The following is a 23,790-nucleotide window of genomic DNA, read 5'->3' on the forward strand; positions in this document are numbered from 1 at the left end:
TCCAGGGATAAGCAGGACACTTCTTTCTTGATGAAGGTGCTTGAGAGACAGTGCTTCCCAGAGCCCAGGATTGCAGAGAACCTCATTCCTTTGAGAATTAAGATAGCAGTCATCTCTCACAGAAAGGGGCTGTTTTGACACTTGTGTCCTTAGAGGAAGTGTGTCCTGTTGGTCGACAGCTGTTTCAGCCACACCTATGATTCCAGCCTGATGAATGGCCAGGTTTTATGTCCCAAGCTAATTTTTACCGTTCCATGCTATACACGCTCATTGACCAAAAACAGACAAATTAGCATTGGCACTTAACAGGTGCCACTCCAGTGCAGGGCCCAAGGGACACCATAATGAATGGAAGGACCCTCACCCGGTCCGCACAAGCTGCCTCCTCAGCCTGGATTGTCCTCCCTGTCTCATTTCGTTCCTGACCATCCCATGATTCAACGTGGAAAGCCCCTACTCCACGACAGGTTCCTTGGCATCTGGGTGGGCGGTACACTCTCCCTCTCCTCTCTTTCTGGCCCCATCTCGCTTCCCAGCCTGTGTCCGAGGTGTGCCCAAATCCTGTTTCTTTCCCCCTTAGACCATAAGCCCCTGGCAGTGAGCATCTACTACCCTATGTAAAAAAAAAAAAAAAAATCCCCCATTCCCAGGCTGCTCCCAGGAACGCTCTGGTTTGAGAGGTCTGAAGCGAGAACCCTGGCAACTTGAGTATCTTACATCTCACCAGACGATTTGCTTTCCAGCCAGGGGTGTTCTCTCATTCCGTAGCACCAGCTTGGTACCCAGCATAAGAGTACATAACCGGAAGCTCTGAAGGACTAATTGGAGCCCCGAGTCCCTGTTTATAGGTATGGAATCAGGCAATAGCTAAGACAGTGCTCATAGTTGGATGAAATCTGATCGTCCGTCCTGCGCTGTGTAGGATGCAGGCCCCACTCCTTAACCTCCCTGCCGCTCTGACCTTCTGCAGTCCTCTCGGGTGCCCGCCCTCACTCCCTCTGTCACTTTCGACCACTCAGATCACCAAGGTCTATTCTGCTTCACTCGTGTCAGCAAGTGCTGTCACTTGTGATTCCTGTACCCCAGGGGCCCATCCTGGGCCTATTTCCCTAGGACCTTGGGAGTGGTTCACTGACACTCTGAAAGTCCGCTCTGGCCCTGAGGCTGGGTGCATTGTGAGTAACCCAGTGTTAGAGGCTCAGCCCCTGGATCTCTAGAGAGCCTCTGAATCCGTGGGTCAGTTTATTTCCACTGCACATTCCTGGAACCAGGGACTTGCCAGACGTGGGGACCAAGCTTCTGTGTTCTAGCTGTTTCCCAGGCGAGGCTGGTGCAGACAGCATTAGTCCATCCCGCGAGGAAGTCTCTCCCCGACCAGGGGGCCGGCCCCTCAGCACCCTACTCCTGCCAGACTCCAGGGCGAAGCATCTGGCGCTTAGCGGTGCTGGGCTGACACTCCACAGCACCCCCGCGCTGTCTTCTCTGCCTGGGAAATAACCTTGAACGCGATTGTGGTAATGGCTTAACGTTTCCTTTCCCTCGACTCTCTTCTTTCTCTCTCCCAGGCCATCTTTGTGCTTCCCAGACCTTCAAGCGCCTCGCTGCCAGCTCTGCCTTCCCAGGTGTATGATGTGCCTGTGCAGAGCCGGGTCCCCTCAGCCCTTAAGGTGAGCCTTGCACGGTGGCCCTGTCCCGGTCCCCCCAGGCCTGGGCTGAGTTGGGTCTGGGTGTCTCGCAGACAGCTGATTTCAGATTCACCGAGGGAGGCCTTTAGGGGCTTCAGTCCCTAACTCTGAAGGTCACATCACCACTGAGAGGCCAGCTTTGCAGGGCCCAGGCCTCCTGGGGAGAACATTGTGGCTACTGGAATTCCAGACATTTAAAAATTTTTATTTTTCATTTGTAATAAATATTTTATGATGTATATAGACATATACACATACATACTTTTTTTGTGTGTGTGGTGCTAGGGATTGAACCCAGGGCCTTGTGCTTACAAGGCAAGCACTCTACCAACTGAGCCACATCCCCAGCCCACACACATACATTTTTAAGAAATAATATTTTCTTTCTTTCATTTTTTTTTTTTTCAGTGCTGGGATTCAACCCAGATCTCAGATCATGTTAGGCAAGCACTCAACCACTGAGCTATGTCCTTAACTCCTAAAAAATAATATGCACCACAGTCTTAAGGTTGATGAGCTTAACATTGATTATTGATTATCCCTGGGGGGAAAAATTTTAGGGTTTTTTTTTTTTTTTTTTTTCAGTACTGGGGATTGAACTCAGGGTTGTTTTACCACTGAGCTACATCCCAGCCCCTTTCATTTTTTATTTTGAGACAGGGTCTCGCTAAGTTGCCCAGTCTGGCCTCCAACTTGCGATCTTCCTGCCTCGGCCTCCTGAGTCGCTGGGATTATAGGCGTGTACCCCCACGCCCGGCAAGTTGTTATTGTTTTTTAACTCATTTGCACATTATCTGCACATCAAATTTAAAAAGCATGCTTCGTGTGATAGAAAAACAACTTCACTCCTTTCTCAGCTCTCAGCCTCCAATGCATGTGGAGTCACCTGGCAGCTTTCCCCAATCCTGCTGGCCAGGGCCCGCCCCCAGAGATTCTGCCCTATCAGGTCTGGGCCCAGGCATCAAGACTTTTCAAGCTTCCAGGAGATGCTAAGGTGCAGCCAGGGCTGAGACCAAGGCACTAGTCTAAACAGAATTTGGAGCAGCTCTGTGACTTCCTGGTCACTCAATCACGGGAAGTCACTTTGGCCTCCCCAGTCTCCACGGGGGCATTTCAACATGCCATCCAGGCAGTGATCAAGTTTGCATTCATTTCAGCCAAAGCCCCTCCCTCCCTTCCTGCCTGCTTGCTGGGCCTGGGCTCCTGCAATGGGACCTAAGGACTGACTGGGTCCTCTGCTGGTTCCACGTCTCAGGTCTTCATCCCCCTCCTACTCCCTGGGAAGTCTCAGACTCTTTCAGGGTGTCAGGACACAGATAGGGAGAGAAGGCAGAAGAAAGACCCCCCTGACCTGGCTTTTCTGGGGACATGGTGCAGGTGCTGAATGCCGCCTCTCCTCTGGGGCTGTCCCCACCTCCTAAATGAGCACTGTTCACCTGCAAATCCACTCAGTGAGCAAATGCACCTGCGCAGGCTGGTGCCTCCTCCTAGCCCCTGTGCAGGCAGGTCATTTCCAGAGCATCCTCCTGAGAGGCCCTCCCCCATTCCGCCCTGCTGGTGCTCCGTGGCAGTGCCACCCTCGCAGGCTCATGGAAGCCCACATGCTCCCTTGGCCATGATGGAGCAAGGAGCGCCAGCACCTCCCTGGGTGTTGCATCTTAAATGAAGACGCACCTGCCTGCCCGCCCTCACTCACCTTGCCCTAATCCTGGCCTGTTGGGTCCTGTCTTTGTTTAAATTATGCACGTTTAATTCATCATGACTTTTTGCATTAATTCTGATTTTTTAACACGTGGCCTGGATGACTGAGGGATTTGGTGCCCCTGAATGCCGTACCCAAGGTACGGGCTATGCTTCCTTCACCCTGGTCCTGACCCCAAGGACAGGCCATCACAGCATAACCACGCTCTGCTTGGTCACCAGCCTCTCACCTTTAACTCTCCCAAGCCAGAGCCAGCCCCCTGCATCATGACCCCACGTTCAGGGGACACAAGTCAAGTCATCCAAGGGTCCCACTGGAACCCTTGATGCTTCCACTGAGGGCAGTGCCCTCCCCCGACGCTGGAGGGTCTGCAGGAGACCCAGAGCTTGACTGGACAAAGAAGCCCTCTAACATCCAGCTCTTTCCCTCTTTCTTGGCAAAGCTCTCTCGCCTCACTTTGGCCCTTGGAGCCTATTTTTCACATCCTAATGTACACACATTCCGATTGCTGTACACAACATAAAACATATGTGTATCTCAGCCTCTGAAGGAGCTCGGCAGGGGAGTGACAATCGGGTCTTTAAGAAGCACAGCATCTGGCACTCAGTAAGTCTTCAGTGGGATGCACATTTTTCAAATGGGTAATCCAAGTTCTCTTTTTATGGCTCTCATCCCCATATGTATACACTGCCACTTGGCTTAGTGTGGGGTCGTTACTAGTCACTCAAAGCACATTTTCAGAATGAAAGCATGAGTGATAGAATTTCTATGCTGCAAAACAAAAACACGTTTTAGGCCCCAGTGTCATTGTTCCTTCTGGCTTCTCCGCATCCTAAGGTTAGCTCCCTTTACCTGACTGGCCAATTTGAGCTCAGGTGCTGCAGTTACTCTCCGTGGCTCCCCCCAGGCTTTGGTGAAGGAGGCCCCTTGTACACTACCACGTCCACTGTGGGAGGCACGCCCACTGCAGCACGTGGGCTTCTTCCTGAAGAGCACCATGCCTGACAGCCCCAAAGTGTTCAGGGATTTGTTTCTTTCATTGGGAAAAACATTGGCATGTGGAGAGTGTGTGATGGCAGCCATTAGGAAGAAAAGAACCTAAGTTGTCCTCCTTTGTGGTCTTTCCCCAGGAGCCGGAGAAGCAGCAGCTATACGACATACTGCCCAGCCCCCAAAAGGCAACACCCTGTCTTCCAGCCAGTCAAGCAGGCGTGAGTATGAAGAGGTGCCGGACTGTGATGCTGTGGAAGTCAAAATGGGAAACTTTGTTAGCTTGATGTGTCTGTCAGCTTTCCGTTGCTGTGACAGAATACCTGAGATAAACAACCGATAAGGAGGAAAAGTTTATTTTGGCTCACGGTTTTGAAGATTGAGCCTCTGATCAGTTGGCAAGTTGCTTTGGGCCTGTGGTGGCACAGTACACCATGGAAGGAGCACATGGTGGAGCAAAGTTGCTCACCTCTTGGTAGCCAGAAAGCAGACAGAGGAAGAGGAAGGCACTGGGGTCCTAATATCCCCTTCAAGGGCACATCCCCAGTGATCTCACTTCCTCTAATCAGGCCCCACCTCTTAAAGGTTCCATCACCTCCCAAAAGCACCTCTAACTGGAGAATAAGACTAACACATGGGCCTCTGGGGGACTTTCTTGATAAAAAATCAGTATGCAAATTCCTCATAACAAACCTTATTGTATTTTAAACAAAAACCTTAATTGCACTGGGGTTTAGGAACAGGATGGGCTATATGGTAAGGCACTTACTTAACTTCTTCATGCCTGAGTTTCGTATTGCAGAAGTACTGGCAGGATTAAATGGGATAATTCTTACAAAGCACTCAGTAGGGTGGCTGGCACAGCAAGAGCTCAGCGAGTATTAAATACCTGCTTCTTATGATGAGGGACCTCAGGGCTGCACTGCACTGGAGTGTAGGCAATGACTTCATTTGAATTCATCATTGGATTCTACCACTTGCGTCCCATGGATGTACTTACGTCCAAAGTTATTGGGAGAAGTCTTACAAAAGAGGTGGCATTTCAGCAGTGCCATGAGTGTAGTAGAAAATTTAGTAGATGGAAAGGAAAGAGTTGGAAGGGCAGTAGGAGTAAAGGGACCAGTTTGGACAAAATTAAATATGGTGGTATGAGTGGCGACCTACAAGCTGGATCTACACACAGGGTGGAAAATGAGCAGGGGTCAGTACGTTGGAAATGAAGAGAAAGGAAGCTTAAAAAAGCCGGGAGCCAGATTGTGAGGGGCCTTGAGTGGTAACAGTGATGGGGAGCCACTGAAGGGACTGGAAGAGAGGAAGAACAGTCAGACCTCATTGGTCGCTTAAGCCTTCTTTTTATTGTTGCTAACCTGGGCGGCTGCATGTGGTTCTTCCACAGGACCTTCCGCTGACACCAATGATCGCCGTCAGAAGAGAGGGCTACAAAACATTGCCAACCCCTCAGAAATCAGAATGGATTTATGACACTCCAGTGTCTCTAGGAAAGGCCAACGTCAGGAATACACCTCTAACCAGCTTCGTGGAAGAAGCAGGGCCAAATGCTGCCCCCAATTCAATCTCTACTTTGCACCGACCTCCAGATCGCAGAGCCGGGATCGTCCCTCCACAGACATGTAAAAATGTGCCCGTGCAGAAGAATCTCAGCCTCTCAGAAGTCCCTTCCTACACCTTCCCAGGGCCCAGGGACACATTCTCTTCAGAAGCAAGCGGCAGCTACAAGGTGCCTTCCAGCTTTCTGATTTCCCGAGTGGAGCAGCAGAACACCAAGCCCAACATTTATGACTTCCCTAAAGCAACGCCAAGTGTGTCGCAGGCTGGAAAAGAACTGGGAAAAGCCAAGGAGCCTCCAGAGAACCCCAGGGGCCATAATTCCTCCTGGTCCTCCAGACGAACAACCTCCCTCTCTCCAGAACCAGACAGGTCATCCATTTCCAGCTCTGACAGTAGAGCTAGTGTGGTTTCTTCCTGTTCCTCCATGTCCACTGACTCCTCCTCTACCTCCTCCTTGGAGGAGTCAGTTAAGGAGTTCTCCCTGGACCTGAACTTGGCCAAAGAGACAGTAATGGCCCTACAGCACAAGGTGGTCAGCTCTGCAGCAGGCCTGCTGCTCTTTGTAAGTAGGAAGTGGAGGTTCAGAGACTCTCTGGAGGCCAACATTGATGCGATCCACAGGGCTGCTGACCACATAGAAGCAGCTTTAAGAGAATTTCTGGATTTTGCCCGAGGAGTCCGTGGGTCTACCTGCAACCTCGCTAACAGTCACCTTAGGGCCAGAATTCAAGATCAGCTACAGACAATCTCCAATTCCTACCAGATCCTGCTAGAAGCAAAGGAAAACCTGGACAACTGCAATTGGTCCCTCGAAGTTCTTGTGACAGACAAATTTCAAAACAACCCTGATGACCTTGAGAAGTTTGTCATGGTGGCACGGATGGTTCCAGAAGATGTCAAGAGGTTTTCCTCCATTGTCATTGCCAATGGGAGGTTGCTTTTTAAGCAGAACTGTGAAAAAGAAGAGACCACCCAGTTGGTCCCAAATGCAGAATCTATGTGTGAAAAATGCATCCAGCTTCCACAAAGAGAAACAGAATCATGCCAAAGGAATGATCCTTTTAATAAACCAAGGGAAAGTGACCAGTCCCCTGAACTAGTTAAGAAAAATGGGACAAGTGCCTGTGAACAGGTGAGTTCAGATGTCCAAGGGGCATAGAGCAGGTCTCCCGACGATGCCTGGGCCGTCATCACTAAGCAAGGTGCCGAGAATCTCTACCCTTAACCTTTAGGTTCTGGAGACAAAGGTTCCATTTCCCAGAAAATAAAATGCATGAAAGCAAACTTCTTGATAAAATCTTGTTGGATTTTAATATTAAGTCAGATAGATCAGCATATTTTGATTTCCTCTAAACAATTTTGGGGGTTCAGGTTTACCTAGAATTAAGAAAAGATTTTTAAATTTTCAAAAAAATGTTAAAGTTTTAAATCTTGCCACCGAATTTCCTCGTGTTCTTGAAAGTTACACATTCAGTCATCATCAGCATGTTTCTTGGAAAAAGAAGGGCCACTCGAACGGCCTTGTATTTTTGTTTGTTTTCAGTGGTTTTGGTGGTGCTGAGAGGTGAAGAAAGGGCCCTGCGCAGGCAAGGCAGGCGCTCTGCCAACTGAGCTCCGTCCCCAGCTCCCAAACCTTCCTCTGAGTTGTTCATGGTCCCATCGGCCTCCAGACCCCGGTCACTCTTAGAAACTCTTTGTGGGTGCCTTTTGGCCTCACAGAAAGAGGACCTTGAGTTCAGGGTTGCAGTCGGGAGGCCCCGTAGATCCTGAGGGCTGCGTGGAGATGGTTTGGCCCTTGGGTCCCAGCCTTGGGGTTCTGTTGACTTGCCTGGTGATGTAACAGCTTTAGCACATTCTAGAAATTTGGATGTTTTTAATTTCCATGTAATTTTTCAAACCACATGGCTCATCCCATTAGGCCTTGTTGGTCAGCCTTGGGCTGCCAAAGTCGCCTTTGGTTGACAACAAGTGTTGGTAGCAGAACCGTGAACAGCAGGACAGGTGGGAGCTCTCGAGCATCAGCCTGAACTGACGCGGCTATGGAGTAACGGAAACCCATCCGAGTTGGTGACTTGAGGGGATTTTATTTTTCAGACGTTACCTGACCTAGAAGAAAACGAAACATCCATCTTGGAGCAAAAGTTCTATGAAAACAAAGACTCGGGCACAACGGTAAGTGCCTTGCTCGCGCTGCGACACCTCGGTGACACACTTGGTCCCCAGAGGCATCTCATCGTGCTATGGCAGTCTTACCCTATAGCCAGCACCCACCTGGGGGAGATCTGGTTTCTTCTCCTCCTCCTCCTCCTCCCTCCTCCTCCCTCCTCCTCCCTCCTCCTCCTCCTCCTCCTCCTCCTCCTCCTCCTCCTCCTCCTCCTCCTCCTCCTCCTCCTCCTCCTCCTCGTCCTCGTCCTCCTCCTCCTCCTCCTCCTCCAGTGACCTTTAACCCTGCCCACCAGGAAAAACTGCAAGTTTATCATGGGTGGGACCAACATGGCATTCGATAGCATGGTCACATTCTCTGTGATGTTGTCGATTCATGCTTCCAATTACTACGACAACAAAACCCACTTTGGTTTGGGGTTTGTGTCTTCAACACCTCTTTGACGTCTTCTACTTCTTTTTTAAAATCAAAGATGTTATCATTGTGCAATAAGCACAATGTTTATCTTCTATTTGTGACCAATGACAATAGTTTTCCAACTCCCAATTTTAAAAGTTTCCTTTAAATTATTAAAGTAAAAACAATGGGTCCATTTCAAAACTCAGTATGAAGCAGTAGATGTCAAGAGGGAAGCAAGAAAGAGTAACTCGGGCTGGCTGTGAAGGTCGTCTTTGAATTACTAATGCTTGGGAAACAGTGAGCCAGTTCAACAACCCAGATTAAGGGGCATGTCAGGAGTGGGGGTGAGGGCAGACCTGTCCAGTGATGCAGGCAGAGAGGGGGTGAGGGCAGACCTGTCCAGTGATGCTGGCAGAGAGGGGGTGAGGGCAGACCTGTCCAGTGATGTGGGCGAAGTCATGTGCCTTCTCAGAGGTGAAATGGGCAAGAACCCAGGTTCAGTCACCCACACCCCAAACACTGAGTGTCGGACCTTCTGTGTTGGTGAAGGTCGTGCTGTCCTGTTTGAGACCGAGGATGCCTTAGACCAGAGGTCAACCAACTTGAGAGCGCATCACAGTCACTTGCAGGACTTGCCGAAACACCAAAGACTGGGCCCCACACCAAGTTTCTGATTCAGTGGGTGAGGGTGGAGCCTGAGAATCTGCATTCCTGATAGGCCCCCAGCTGCTGCTGCTGCTGCTGCTGGTCCAGGGGCCACACCTGGAAAGCCCCGGTTTACACTGGCAGTGCTTCCTCAGTGGGGGTAGGGATGCCATTGGCCACAGGGGACCATACTCCATGGGTGGGATGCCCACACACTACCTGCAGCTGCCTCTCCACAATGCGGCCACCAGAACCACTTCCACATGTCCCACGCCCAAGTTAGGAGCCCGGTACTCGACATTTACCTGCAGTTGATACTTTCAAGCTAGATTTCTTGGTTCATGCTGCTCATGCTTCTGCCTCTGCCTCTCTCTCATCCTCCCTGGTCCCAGAGTCCTTGTAACCAATACCCTGTCCTCTTTTCACTTCATACTAAAAAATGATCATTGTTCTCATTTTCCAAATGTGAAATCATAAAGATGAATAGATTTCTTCAAGTACACCTCACTCCTGTCTGATTCCCCCTCCACCAGCCTCGGGGGAGCCCCTGTGAAATTCACTCTGTGGGTCCTTTCTGACCGAGTGCTGCTGTAGGCAGATGAGAAAGGACAGAGCTGAAGGAGGAGAGAATCCCAAACTTTGCCATTTGACTGTGAGCCCCAGCTTAATTTGCTCATTAAATGGCCCCAGCAGCCTCTGTTCTGAGTTCACTTTCCTCACTTATAAAATAACAAAGGAGGGCCGGGGTGTATGTAGCTCACTGGTAGAACACGTGGCCAGCTTGTGTAGAGGTCCTGGCTTCGAACCCCAGCATGAAAATAATAAAACTAGGCTTAAAAAAATCCAAATCTTCCTTGGACTTCTACCCAGGAAAACCACCAGCAGCTCAGGTTAGGTACTGAGAATCCTCTGATGGCATATTGTCCTTGGAGAAATGTTGATACCATTTTCCTGAAAGTAAAATTTTGATGAAACCTTATTAGCCAACAAGATAAGCACTTTCATATTAAGGCAGGCAGGTCAGTATATTTGATCCCTTTGGGTGTACCTCTGATATTGGAATTAGAAAGGATTTGTAAATGTCTTAAAATCTATTGTTTGGGCAAATTCTTTAAATCTCGCCATCAAGTTTCTAGCTTTTTGTTGTTGTTATTGTTTTACTTTTCTGTTTCCTTTTATTTTCTTCTTTCCACATTTTTTATTGGTGCATTATAGGCACACATAATGATGGGATTTGTTGTTCCATCTTCCTGCTTGCACACAATTGTTTTGTTTTTTGGTGCTGGGGGTCAAACCCAGGACCTTGCACGTGTTAAGCACGTGCTCTATCACTGAGCTACACCCCCCAACTTCTTTTTACACTTTTGAAAGTTATAAATTTAGTTATTGTAAGCATGTCCCTTAGAATGGGTTTCTTATGGTTTACTCGATGGTCAAATACAATTATACATATATATTATACATATATACATTATAATTATACATATATATATAATGTACTATAACACATAAGATTACAAATATGATGTTATAATATATGCAACAGTGCTTTGAAAACATTAATGGTATTTTGTTCAGATGTCACAAAGAAAATTGTGCCTTTTCTTCTAAAAGGCCTTGCAAATCAAGCAAAAATAGGAAAGAGAAGACACCCGCAGCCTGCTGATCCATCTGTCTCTACCTACTTTCTTCTTCTCTTCTCTAGAACCCCCGATCTCTTACGCATCAGCCTCTGAGTCAGCAGCACCCCGGGAGGAAAGTGCACCTCTCTGAACACTGCCGCCTCTATTTTGGGGCGCTCTTCAAAGCCATCAGCGTATTCCATAGCAGCCTCAGCAACAGCCAGCCTCCAGAGATCTTTATCACTCAGAGCAAGCTGGTCATCATGGTGGGGCAGAAGCTGGTGGACACGCTGTGCAAGGAGACCCAGGAGAAGGACGTGCGCAACGAGATCCTCTGTAGCAGCAGCCACCTTTGCGGGCTGCTGAAGGACTTGGCACTGGCCACCAAGAATGCAGTTCTCAACCCGAGCCCTGCAGCCTTGAGGCACCTCCAGGCTGAGGCCAAGAAGCTGGAGCATCACACACGGCAGTTCAGAGGGACGTTGGATTGAGGCCATGCTGTCTCCTCCCTCAGATTACTTCTTAGCTTCTCCACACAACTTGGGCAACTCTGTCCCCTGGGGAAAGTCGCAGAGCATACACGGATGGGCCACGACAGCCACTGTGCCCGGAGCCATAGTACCAAGCAGCTGAGCAACTTCAGGACACTGGTTTACCCCCAGGAGGCAGGAGAGAGAGTCAGGTGTTAAGTAAGGATCTTATGAGGTGGACATGCCATCCAGGGTATACAGGGTCACTGTTGGAAGTAATGTCATAGAAGTCATTTCTTTTAATGTTGGTTAAATATGTGTGTGGTTTACATTCGCTCATTCAACACTTATTTATTGGGCACTGACTCTAAGTCAAGTTCTAGGGCTGGAGACACAGCAGCATGTCAGTGGCCATGTCCTCACGAAGCTCACAGGCCAATAGCAAAGACAGATGATAAAGGGATTAAGAAACGCATTCACAGGGGCTGGGATGGTGGCTCAGTGGCAAAGCACGCACCCAGCATGTGTGAGGCCCTGGGCTCATTCTCAGCACCACATAAAAAAAATAAAGACTTATGTCCATCTACAACTAATGCACACAATCTATAATAAATCAGAGGCAGGGAGAAAATAAAGTCCAGGAAGAGAAGGGAGCTTAATTTCAAAAGATATATTTTTGTTTTATCCATTAGAAATGTAAGAAGTTTTTTTTTTTTTTTTTTTCATTTTGGATTGAATTAATTCCATAAGGTTGGTACAAGTTGTGTATGTTTCTTGCACCAAAAATGTATTTTTTTGCTCTCTTTTCTTACTGTGGTTAGACACACTTTCTGTTGTGTTCCCTATTAACTTATTTTGTATATTGTAGATTCTGTATTGAGAAGTTCTACTGCTCAATTAGGAAAAGTTTATATTTCAACAGTTTCAACTCTGTTACAGTAATAATATTTAAATATAACCATGAATTTAAGCATCACTTTCAGCAATCCTTTGGGAGTCTTTGGTCCATGTCACCTGGTTCTGGTCCCAAAGTGAAGCCCTTGATGTTTATACTTTTGTCTTTCAAAGCTTCTCGCTGAAGTCATAGGCAGATGCCACAGAGGTCACATTTTATGCATCAGATCAGCACTGCAGCACAAAGCCATCACCCGGGGGGTGCAGACAGGTTAAGGTGTGGTGTGGACAAGATACCCATCGCTGGTCACCGACATGGAAGTGACACTAAGCTCTCCTTCTGTCAAACCACCACCTCTTCCTCCCCTTGCAGCTGAGTCTTTCCGCTCATGTTGCTATGGTTACATCATGCTTTCAATCCCAGGAAAGGTCTGTGTTTTCCATAGGCATCTCAGCTGCATAACACCTTGCTAGCCTGGAAATAGCATCTCCAGCTGAGTCCCCTGCAGTGGTACAAGTCCAGCTGCTATCTGCTCCTCTGTACTTGGTGGGCACTTTAAAGGTATTCATTGTACAAGGCTGACTGTTTTTTTTTTTTTTAGTTAGTTTCTGGACCCTAAAAGGAAGACTCCCACTTTTGTGAGACTTGCCTCTGTGGCTGAACAGAGACCCTTGAGGGCCACATTCTTTGAACTGCAGAACCTTCATCAGTCGGGATTGTTTTAAGTCAGTTTTTTCACTACTGTCACCATAAGACCCGAAAAGAACAATTAGAGGAGGAAAAGTTTATGTGGGGCTAACGGTTTCAGAAATCTCAGTCCATAGAAGGCCAGCTCCATTCCTCAGGGCCTGAGGTGAGGCGGAACATCACAGCAGAAGAGTGTGGCAGAGGGAAGCAGCTCAGGATGTGGAACCAGGAAGCAGAGAGAAAGTCCTGCTCAGCAAGGACAAAATGTGCACCCCAGGGCATGCCCCCAGGGACCCACTTCCTCCAGTCACAGCCTTCCTGCCTGCGGCTACCACCCAGTTCGTCCCTGCCAGGGGATTAACGCACTGGGTGGGTTAGGGCTCTCGTAACACGATCGCTTCCCCTCTGAACTTTCTTGATTTTTCTCACATGTGAGTTTTTGGGGGACACCTAATATCTATACCATAACAGGGATTCTGATTTCCAAATGATGGAAAACCATATCTAGTCTGTCTTAAACAATAAAGGAAATTTATTGACTTAAATATCTTAAAATAATCTGGGGCAGAATGGCTGTACAGCCAATGGAGGGTTGGAGCAGGATTAGCCAAGTCTCGGTCGAGTTAATCCCATATCATAGTTTTGGACAAAACATTTCCCAAATATTCAACATGTCTACATGCAGAGCAGAGTAGAATCTGACCCAAATATTTAGGCAGTGAAGAGGACAGACTGACAAAACATTCCTCCTGTCCTAGTCACCCATGGGACATCTGCAGACACCAGAGAAGAGCAAGTACTCTTCATGTCCCTGAAGAGTAACCTAGGCAACTGTTACTATTACAACCTACACATCAGAGGTGTGATCTACAGCAAAACCAGCAGGGAACAAAAAATGCACTGCCCAGCTGTGTGGCCTCCATAACTAGTGACTTTTTAAAAGTCAGCTAAAAGCAGTGAAGCTAGAAGATTTATTTAGGATTTCTATAAGGTTCAAAGGAACAGCTCTATCAAGAACTGTGAAGTGTCCAACGTTTTATCCCACTTATTTTAGTTAGCTGATGTGTTACTGTAACAAATATTTGATAAGAACAACATAGATAAGGAAAATTTTATTTGGGTTTACTATTTCAGAGGTTCAGTCTATGGTCAGCCAACTGTATAGCTCTGGGCCTAAGATGTTGCAGAACATCATGATGGAAGGGTGTGGCCAAGGAAAGCGGCTCTGTTTTTTGGCAGCCAGAAGGGGGGAGAGAGAGAGAGAGAAAGAGAGAGAGAGAGAGAGAGAGAGAGAGAGAGAGAGAGAGAGAGAGAGAGAGAGAGAGAGAGAGAGAGAGAGAGAGAGATATCCACTTACTGGGGACAAAATAAATACCCAAAAGGCCCCTCCTTCTTTGATCTCCACAGGCCTTACCTGCCTATGGTTACCACCACGTTAATCTGCATCAGTGGATTAATCCACTATTAGGTTACAGCTCTCATAATCAAGTCATTTCACCTCTGAACAGTCTTGCGTTTTTTTGCATGTGACCTTTTTGGGACACCTCTAAACCATAACATGACATAAAATTAACAAATTGGCTTGCCTTGATTCCATGGATACTGACAGAAGACAGGAGACTTTGGTATCAGACTGTGTCAGTGGTGCCTAAGACAAGCTCAGGTCTAATGAGTCGCTAGGAGGACTCACAGAATGCAGAACAGGATTGTACACATAGCTCTGAATTTTTTTACTGAAAGAACAGAAGGTAAAATCAGCAAAAAAGAAGAGGCAACAGGGTGAAATGCAGGGGGACAGACACAAGCCTCCAGAGTCCTCCCCAGTGCAGTGACAAGGGACACAGCTGATTCCCCCAGCAGGGAGCACTGGACAGCACATGTGAGGAGTTGCCAACTCTGGACGCTGGTGAGTCACAGCTCCTGGCCTTATTATCAGGGGCTGATCATATAGGCAACCGCTGCCTGACACACATACCTGATTTCCAACCTCTCAGAGGAAAGCAGATGTTGAGAACAAACCACACTGTCCACACAACTCAGGTGCAGTGAACCTTTCTTATTCATTCTGGGGTCGGTGGGGATCCCTCCTGAGTTCCAAGTACCCACGTGCCAGTCGAAGTCAATGTTGCAGGCATTACGCCTTCCTAAGGAGGCTGGGCAGAGCTGCCACATGGACTCCTATCTGCACAGACCTGAGATTCCCTCAGCTTCATAAGAAGTTTCACCTTCACACCACACTCCTTCATCCCTCAAGTGCCAGTGGGTGATGCAGAGGTGGGCTCAGGTATAGGTCGTGCACGCTTGGGTTTGTGTCAAAGCAGAGGAACCATCAGAACAGGAATCCCCGATCTCTTATAGTGGGCTCTAAGCAGAGCTGACCAAGCATCACTCAGAGGAAGTGTTGTCTTTATTACATCGGAAGCAGAAAAGCCTGGTGCTCGGGAGGGAGGCACCATCTCCCCGTTCCAAGGCTATTGGCTTAACAACATCCTTGAAAAGATAGTGCAGGACAAAATACCAGGTCCTCCGCTCAGAGGTGCAAAGGACAGGATAGGGGGTGTTGCTCAGGGCTGAAGCGCCTGCTTAGCATGTGCAAGGCCCTGGGTTCCACCCCCAGCACCGCAAAAACACACAAGTAGAACAAAATGATATAAAAGGGAATGGTGCGTGGAAACGAAAAGCAGTTACGGAGAACTTCCAATACAACCCCTAGCAAGAGTCAGCAATGTTGTTAGAAGAAGGAGAGATCGCTGCACAGAGGCAAACCACAAGTTTTTATTGCAGTGGACAGATTTTTTTACACAATGATGCATAACAGCAGCACATACTTATTGAGTGATCACTACCAAAGCACTGTTCTAGCCTCAAATGCTCCAGCTCAGTCCTAAGTGACGGAATCTCAGAAAATCATGACAGGCCCTATTTTTCTCCCCCTGCTTTTTTTTTTTTTTTTTTTTTTCTTAAGATGAATTCGAACCAAGGACCCTGGTCAACAAGTGCAAAGCCATTGGGTCCAAGTGATGAAAGTGCTGCCCTTCGCTAAACGTGTTTCCTTCCTTTTTTTGAAAGAGTGGTTATGGGGTGTATTTCCACTGATTAATTTAATAGGATGATTGCTTCTGGAAAAACATCTAATAGAATCACACATATATTTTCAGTTTTGCGATTTTTGTTTTTTTTTTGCTAAATATTTGTGTCTCATGCCCAGAATTCTGTACCATTTCCTCCCAAGGAAGGAAGAGGAAATGGTGGGTAGGGTGGTGGTGGGGGTGGTGATAGCAACTTAACCTCAATTATGTTAAATTCATCAAGAGGATGGACGTGGTGAGGAGACCACTTAAGAGATCTTCCAGTGTGACAAGCCCTGTGGAGTCATGCTGCTGGAACTAGGTTCGGTTTTTTTAAATAAAACATCCTTTTAAAAAAATTGTGTTTTTACCTGTGTACACCAATCTACAAAAGTGCCACTGATGTATGTACTTACATGTCAGAGCTATCTGCTAACCCTGTTTTCCCTTCATCCATTCCTTTAACAAGTACGTCTTGAGCACCTCCTGCTTGTCCAGGTCTGCTGAGCTCTAGAGATGCTGCAGGGAACAAAGCAAATGCTTTGTGGCTGTCACTCCATGGCAGTGGGATGTTGGGGGGCACCAGGGCCAGGACAGTACCTGAGTCACCCTCCCAAGATGCAACAGGTAAAGGACCCCAAAACACTTGGTAATAAAGAGAAATAGTATTGTGATGCTTCTGCCCTCCGTTTTCCTTGTTCCTTTTTCTTTTTTAGTGCTGGGGATCAAACCCCAGGCCGTGGGCATGCCAGGCAATCACTCAACCACTGAGTGCCATCCCTAGCCCTGATGGAGTTCAACCAAAATCAATGCAGAAAAACCATGGTAAACAAGAAATCAAAACTGCAATATATAATACGATGTGGAGGTGGTAAGTGCAGTGAAGATAATGAAGGGACAGACGGGCCATGGGATGGAGGAGCACTCTTTTAGATGGAAAGTTTAGGGACAATCTCCTTGAGAAGTGGACTCACAAACAGAGTGCTGAGTCACTCCAGGGAGTTAGCCGGGCAAGCATCTGGGATTAAGAGATCACCCCCAAGAAGGATCAGCAATTCCAGGGCTCAGGAGGAGAAGGAGAGGGAGGTCCATGTGGCTGGGACCTAGGAAGGGAAAGAAGAGTGGTCACATGACCTAGGAACGGGAGCCAGTGCCAATTTACAGAAGGCCTTATACATTCCTAGAATATTGTATTTCCCTAACACCAGGAATTGAAAGTAATCCTTGTTTTGAGTTATCTCAGTAATCATCCAATTTTCCACTTTATTTTAACCTTCTTTTGGAACCCCTCCTAAGTGGGACCTGAAATGATGGCTGTAGAACTTCTTAAAAATCCTAATACATAGTTATTTTTTATGCTCACTCTTAAAGTGCGTTACTTACTCTACATGACTTATTTTTCCAGACAGAATGTTAAACTGAAGCTATGGAAAAGCACCTGAGTAGAAATCTCAGGAAATCAAACTCCTAAAGGTTTAAATGTCTGAAATACATGAGAACTAGTGTCCCAGCATTTGAAGTACTGGCTCATAGCTGGGTTCCAGGAGCTGTGAGTGGAATATCAACATGTATGCCCTGTGCAACACCTCACATGCACCAACAGATATTTTGTCTCAAGTTCTTATCAAGTTATCAAACAGATCCAATGGCTCCAAAATGGTTAAGAAACACTGTTTTCACCTCACTGTGGTCACCATTAGGACCTCTGGTAATAGTACATGTGCTCCTACTCCTCAGCCTGGCCTTTTTAATCTCCTCGTGTGTTAGTCAGATTTTTCACTGCTGTGACCAAAAGACCCCACAAGAACAATTAGCGGAGGAAAAGTTTATTTGGAGCTCACAGTTTCAGAGGTCTCAGTCTATAGACAGTGGCCTCCATTCCTCAGAGCCAAAGATGAACATCATGATGGAAGAATGCGGCAGAGTGATGCAGCTGGGGACATGGCAATAAAAAGCAAAAGTGACAAGTGCTCAACAAGAACAAAATTTATACCCCAAAGGCACCCCTCAAGACACAGCCTACCTGCCTACAGTGACCACTCAGTTAATGCCTATCAGGAGACTAATGTGCTGATTAGGTTAAGGCTCACATGAGCCAGTCATTTCACTTCTGAACTAAACTTCCTTCCCTCCTTCCCTTCCTTCCCTCCTTCTCTTGCTTCCCTCCTTCCCTTCCTTCCTTCCCTTCTTCCCTTACTTCCCTCCTTCCCTCCCTTCCTTCCTTCCCTCCTTCCTTTCCAGGCATTTCAACCCAGAGGTGCTTAAACACTGAGCCAAATCCCCAGCCCTTTTTTATATTTTTTCAGAGTCATGGTCTGAATATGCTAAGGGCCTTGCTAAATTCCCTCAGTCTCCTGAGCTGCTGAGATCACAGCTGTGTGCCTCGCCTTTTGAACTTTCTTGTGTTGTCTCACACAAGCTTTTGGGAGACACCTGGTATCTAACTACAAGACTTAATAAAGTTTGTATCTTCAAAATGACAACAATTCCACGTTTAGAGGATGCAGCCCAAGAATTCCAACTCATCCCCACAGCAGACCAGCGTCCATCTCCTTTAGAACAGTAAGGACGAGATTTTCGAGCCCTGAGTAGGCAGTGTCGGGGACCCTTGCCAGCCTGAAGCAGCCATAGAGATGGATGTCACCCTCAGCAACCCTTAAGATTAAGGGATCAAAGACTCTGGGGGTAGGGGATGAGACAGAGATTTAGGATAGAGAAAAAGATACACCAAGTTTTAAAGGAAACTCCCACAAATCATTGAGATGCAGAAAGCACAGCTGTAAATCTTGAGCAACCTGCCCTGGTCCACATTCTGGTGAAATGAGGGAAAGGTGCAAGTAAAGAAAAAACTGATGCAAAATTATGCAGCTCCACCCTGCCTCCTCCTCCAGTCCACCCCTGGCACCAGCCCACTATAAATACTAACCCCCGCACCTCCAGGTCGCTTGCGGTCTGTCCACCTAGAGATGGTTCACTTCTTCCTTGAGTATGTATTTCTTGGTTTACCCCAAAGGCATCTCTCTTTTGAGACTGCCCCCCACCAATATGTACCTACTTTCTTAAAAAAAAAAAAACAAAAAAAACTGTCTATGCCTATGGGGGGGCCAGGAAAGGGGACACTGGTTTTACTAGAGGACAGTGAATTTTGATTTTTCTTCAGCATGATTTCATTCTTCCTTTTGCTTCAAATCCACAGCTTGACAGGATCCAAGGATCCCTGTAAGGAAATACGCTCTATTGGTTCTTTCAACACAGGCAGTGGAAGAGGAGGCCAACAATAATCACACCTGCTTGTGTGGCTGGGAGAACCAAATGGCTCAAGTCACATGCATGTGGCACTTGACATGGCAACCAACTCTCAGGGGAAAATTGTTGCTACTGATGACAATAAACCACACAAATTTTAGACGTGTGTAAAAAACAAAGTTGCCTAGAGACCCATATTCTAAAAGAGGAAACTGAGGAGGAAGAGAGAGCTCCAGCTGCCTGAGCTTTACTGGTGTACCACTGACATGACACTGCTGTGCTTTCTCCAGTGGGCATGCCAGTAGAGGCTGGGGTCATTCTGGGGACATAGCTTGAGGCTGCTGGAAGCCACGCTAGATGCTGCTCAAGTCTTTCAGTGCAAGGATTCGGAAAGAACTCAAGCCAAGAGTTCTAAAATTCTCACAGTTTTAGGGTCTGCCCAAACTCTTCTCCGAATGAGTCTGTACTTTTTTAATTGAGGAAATGTATCTTGAGTATGCCAGTGACTTTTCTAGGCAGGGGGGTACAAAGGGAATAATGTCATAAACCAATGAGACCTACTGATGAAAGGCTTTGTTTTAATTCTCAGTCATTACAGTAACAGATACCCCAAGCCTACAGACCTCGAATTTTTTTTACATTCACATATTTTCTGGGCACCTGTGGTTAAGTGGGGACTATTTTCAACATTTTTGATTTAATTAAGGTCAACATGGTAACTTCCAATATGGAGGTCTGCCTTATGACAGTGGACATGCTTTCCACTATTCCTAACAACGTAAGGAATAAATGATTAGGAGTTTGACAGCAATCATGAATTCTGGCAAAGGTTTGGTAAGGGTTCACATTACAGATAGAATAAAGCCTGTCTCTTGGCGGGGGGGTGGGGGGGTGTTTATAAGAACAAATTTAGTATTCGTCAATTATAAGTGCTTCCTTTTTCAACTTTATCTTTTCATGAACTTTTTTTGACATCGATTTTTTAAAAATTCTTTTCATCCATGTATACAGGGTGATAAAGCGTCAGTCTACACCCTTCCCATCCCCCCGCCCCGCCGCTCCCCTCGGCACCTGCTTCCTGTTAGGTGAGAAGGGAGCGCGGGCTTTGGGAGGCTGCGGGTGAAACCATGAACGCGCCCACCGCGCGCCCACCGCGCGCACGGGGCCTGAAAGGACTGTACCCCCCAGAATCTGCAGTAACATCAGTTTCTCGAGGCAGCCAGGTCACAGCTGGCGCTCAACAAAGCCCTTTTAAATACCCGATGTTCACTGAAACGGAAGGCCCGTCCCTCCAGCCGCTCGCAGTCACACACGCTGCCCTGGACGCCTAAGTCACCAGTCCTCGCCGCCTCCCGCGGCGTGGGCGAGCGATTCCCATTGCGCAGCAGAAAGGCAGGGACCGCGAGAAAGAGGAAGGGCCCCGCCGCCGCCGCTCCACGATCCGGCTGCGCCCGCCCGAGGCCACGCCCCGCTCCCCGGCGACGCTCTCGGTGGCAACCGGCGCTTGGCAACGGCTCCCGCAGCCTCGCGCGGCGGCCCCGCCCCGCGCCTCTGCGTCACGGAAGGCGTGTTACGTCACCGTGGCGCGCCGGAAGTGGCTGCAGCTTCCGCCAGAGACCCCGGAAGTGGCACCTTCAGTGTTTTGCTGCTGGCGCTGACTCCGGTCTTGCGATGGGTTGTGACGGGGGAACGATCCCCAAGAGGCATGAACTGGTCAAGGGGCCGAAGAAAGTTGAGAAGGTAAGCGGCGTGGGCCCGGTGGGACCGCGAGCGGTGGGAAGCGCGGAAGGCCCGGGAGCGAGGGGTGGTGGGGAGCCCGGGGATCCAGTACCTAGCCAGCTGCGCTCTTCTGTCTCTTTTGGGGGACTCAGAATTAACAACAGCATTGAGAGCGGTACTTATTGAGTGCTTGCTGTTTCCATTCACTGGGAAGTACGTTTAACATGCCGTGTCGTGTAATTTTCACAACAGTCCTACTACGTGCTGTCATCCCCATTTTCAGACATGGAAATTAAGGCTCGAAGGAAAAAGTTGCAGAGCTATTAAGTGGCAGAGTCAGGATTCGAACCTTTTCTGTGGTTAGTAGTGATGATTCAAATTGCCACTGTTTATTGAGCTTTGTATACATCTACTTCGCTTCCTCAGAAGTCTTCCCAAACTGCATCCTTATCCCATAAAATCAGGTCCTTCTCTTTAAAACTATTTTGTCACCCTGAATTCTTGGTCTATGATTGATTTATGTCGATCTCCCCCACTACACTGTGAACCCCTGGTAACCGCGGCTGCACCCATTTGTCCTCTAGAATTAGCAGAGTTTCTGGCATAGTTACTATTTTGAATACCTGAGTGAATGAATACATCCAATTTTCACAAGTATTGGAGCAAATTATGTGTAATTGTCATGTTAATTGCAAGGAATTTGAGTTCTGTGAAGTTACTTAAAGTGATTAAAGTCACACAGCCAGTAGGTAGTGAAACCAAGATTATCTTTCAGTTATGCGAGATTTCCAAAGTTAGCATTAGTAATGGCTTTTCTTTTATAACATAAGGTATGTAAAACATGTACTACAGTTTCTGGCACGCGTGTACACTCCATTTATTCTTATGCAGTATTCAGAGAAGTTTTTTTAAAGATAAATCCCATGTCAGTATTGTATTTGCACTCCTGTTGGTTCACATCATGTTCAGAATAAAATCCCATCAGACTGTGTGTGAGCAGACCCCTGCCTATCCTTACCTTATTGGCCACTTTCTATCCATTTTCATTCTGCTTCAGCTACACAGGCCTTTTTCCTCAGCACAAGTTATTGCATCAGCCTGAAAGAGTCTTCACTAGGTAGTGACATCATTGTTTCTTCATCCAGCTCTTCACTTAGCAGTCATGCCAGTCTTCTAGCTGAAGTACTCTTCATTTCCAGCCACACTCTATCCTCTGGTGCTTTACTTTTCTTTATTAGTACTTGTCACTGTAGTTCCATGTTTATTGTCTCTCCTCCCATGTGGACAGGGTCCTTGCATATTTTACCTCTGTAACATGTTTGCCACATAACAGATAATAAATTCGTGTTGAATATGAGAATGAGTGAATACCCAGGAGGATGAAGTGTGCCCTCTGATTGTTCCTACATGTGCGTGGGCTAATGCTGCATAGAAGGAGTAATTTGTCACTTTTCTCCCTTTCTCAAACTTTCCCAAAATTTTTTTTGTAGTGCGTGTGGGTTTTTTTTTTTTGTTGTGTTTTTTTTTTTTTTTTTTTTTTTTTTTTTCAGTGCTGGGGATTGAACCCAGGGCCTTGACAGGCAAGCACTCTGTGAACTGAGCTATATCCCCAGTCCCCCAAATGTTTATCAAATCAGTAAAGGATGATGACTGAAGAGGTGGGGGATCCAGACATGTATCCTGAACTTACTGAACATGATTTTTCAAATCTGTGAAAAATACGGTAGATCTACTTCATTGGCTGCAGGTCTCTCCCTTTGGGATTTTCCAGTATGAATATTGATAAAAACTTTTTAAGCTGCCAAATCTGTGGCTCTTGGATCTGAGGAATGAATAAAAGAGCAATTGCAATAGTTTTTTTTTTAAATTTTAAGTAATAGAATAGTGATTAAGAATATGGTGTTGATGGGTGTGGTGGTACGTGCCTGTAGTTCTAGCTACCTGGGAGGCAGAAGCAGGAGGATCCCTTCATCCCAGAGGTTCAAGGCTAGCCTGGGCAAATTGGTGAGACCCCATGTCCAAAAAAAAAAGTGCTCTCTAGAGCCAGTCCGCCTGGGTTCCTAACGGAGTTCCTTCATTTGCTGCATGACCTTGTACATGTCACCTAACTTCTCGGTGCCTTGGTTTCCTTATCTCCAGTGGTGGGGGGAAAAAAAAACTAACTTGCAGGGCTTTTGTGAGGATTAAATGGCTTGTCATGACAATTGCTTAGCCCAGTGCCTGGAATACAGGGCACTTCAGTTGCCACTGCAAAATTTAAAAATTAATTCAAGGGGAATTTTATCTTTTCCTGTCTTCTCTTCAACCATGCCATTCTGTTTCAGTATCTCAGGTTGCTATTGTAGGAGTGAGGGCAAGTGGGCCCTGGAGTATTATGGAGATGAAAATGTTGTTTGAGGGTTGTGGAGGGCTTTATGTCTGAATTTTCAGTGTGGACGTTTTACTCCATTTTCTGTTGTTATAACAGAATACTCAAGTGGAGTAATTTATAAAAGAATTTCTTCTTGTATTTCTTTGGGATGGGAAGTCCAGTTGTCAGGGGGCTCAATCTGGTGAGTCCCCTTGTTTCTGAGGGGTTCTTTCAGCTGAGCCTGAGGTGGCCCAGGGCACCATGTATCAAGAGGGGTGTTACAAGAGACAGAGTCAGAACTGTCCTTTATAACAGACCTACTCTCAAAATAACTCCCTAACCCATTAATCCAAGAATGAATTAAAATCTCTTCACCAGGGCAGAGCCCTCATGACCTAGTCACCTCTGAAAAGATCCCACCTGGTTCCACCTCTTAATACCTTTCAATGGGGATTAAAATTTCAACATGAGGGGGTTTTTGAGTGTAATTTTATTGGTGCATTATAATTTATTTAGAATAGTGAAATTCATTGCAGTATATTCACACACACTTTCATTGCGAAGCACCTCCCCTTTCCC

General features: G+C 47.1%; 2 protein-coding genes across 5 annotated transcripts in view; both read left to right on the plus strand.

Annotated features, from left to right (window-relative positions):
* CASS4 (Cas scaffold protein family member 4) overlaps window positions 1–11,775 on the plus strand; it is a 33,251-nt gene extending 21,476 nt beyond the window's left edge. For 3 of the 4 annotated variants that reach the window (XM_079129430.1, XM_079129429.1, XM_079129428.1), the window contains 6 exons: window positions 1,566–1,667; window positions 2,346–2,441; window positions 4,518–4,598; window positions 5,774–7,078; window positions 8,041–8,118; window positions 10,860–11,775. In XM_079129430.1, coding sequence (XP_078985556.1) covers window positions 1,566–1,667; window positions 2,346–2,441; window positions 4,518–4,598; window positions 5,774–7,078; window positions 8,041–8,118; window positions 10,860–11,267 — 2,070 coding nt within the window. In that variant the 3' untranslated portion in view covers window positions 11,268–11,775. The remainder of the gene's footprint in view (window positions 1–1,565; window positions 1,668–2,345; window positions 2,442–4,517; window positions 4,599–5,773; window positions 7,079–8,040; window positions 8,119–10,859) is intronic. The other variant, XM_079129431.1, reaches the window with a different exon arrangement.
* An 8,952-nt stretch (window positions 11,776–20,727) lies between these two features.
* Window positions 20,728–23,790, plus strand: part of RTF2 (replication termination factor 2) — a 39,321-nt gene continuing 36,258 nt past the window's right edge. The window contains exon 1 of the mRNA XM_079129208.1: window positions 20,728–20,882. Within this exon, the coding sequence (XP_078985334.1) occupies window positions 20,814–20,882 (69 nt within the window). The 5' untranslated portion in view covers window positions 20,728–20,813. The remainder of the gene's footprint in view (window positions 20,883–23,790) is intronic.

This window comes from Sciurus vulgaris, assembly GCF_902686455.1.
Source record: "Sciurus vulgaris genome assembly, chromosome: 2".
In the NCBI taxonomy this organism is placed as follows: Eukaryota; Metazoa; Chordata; class Mammalia; order Rodentia; family Sciuridae; genus Sciurus; species Sciurus vulgaris.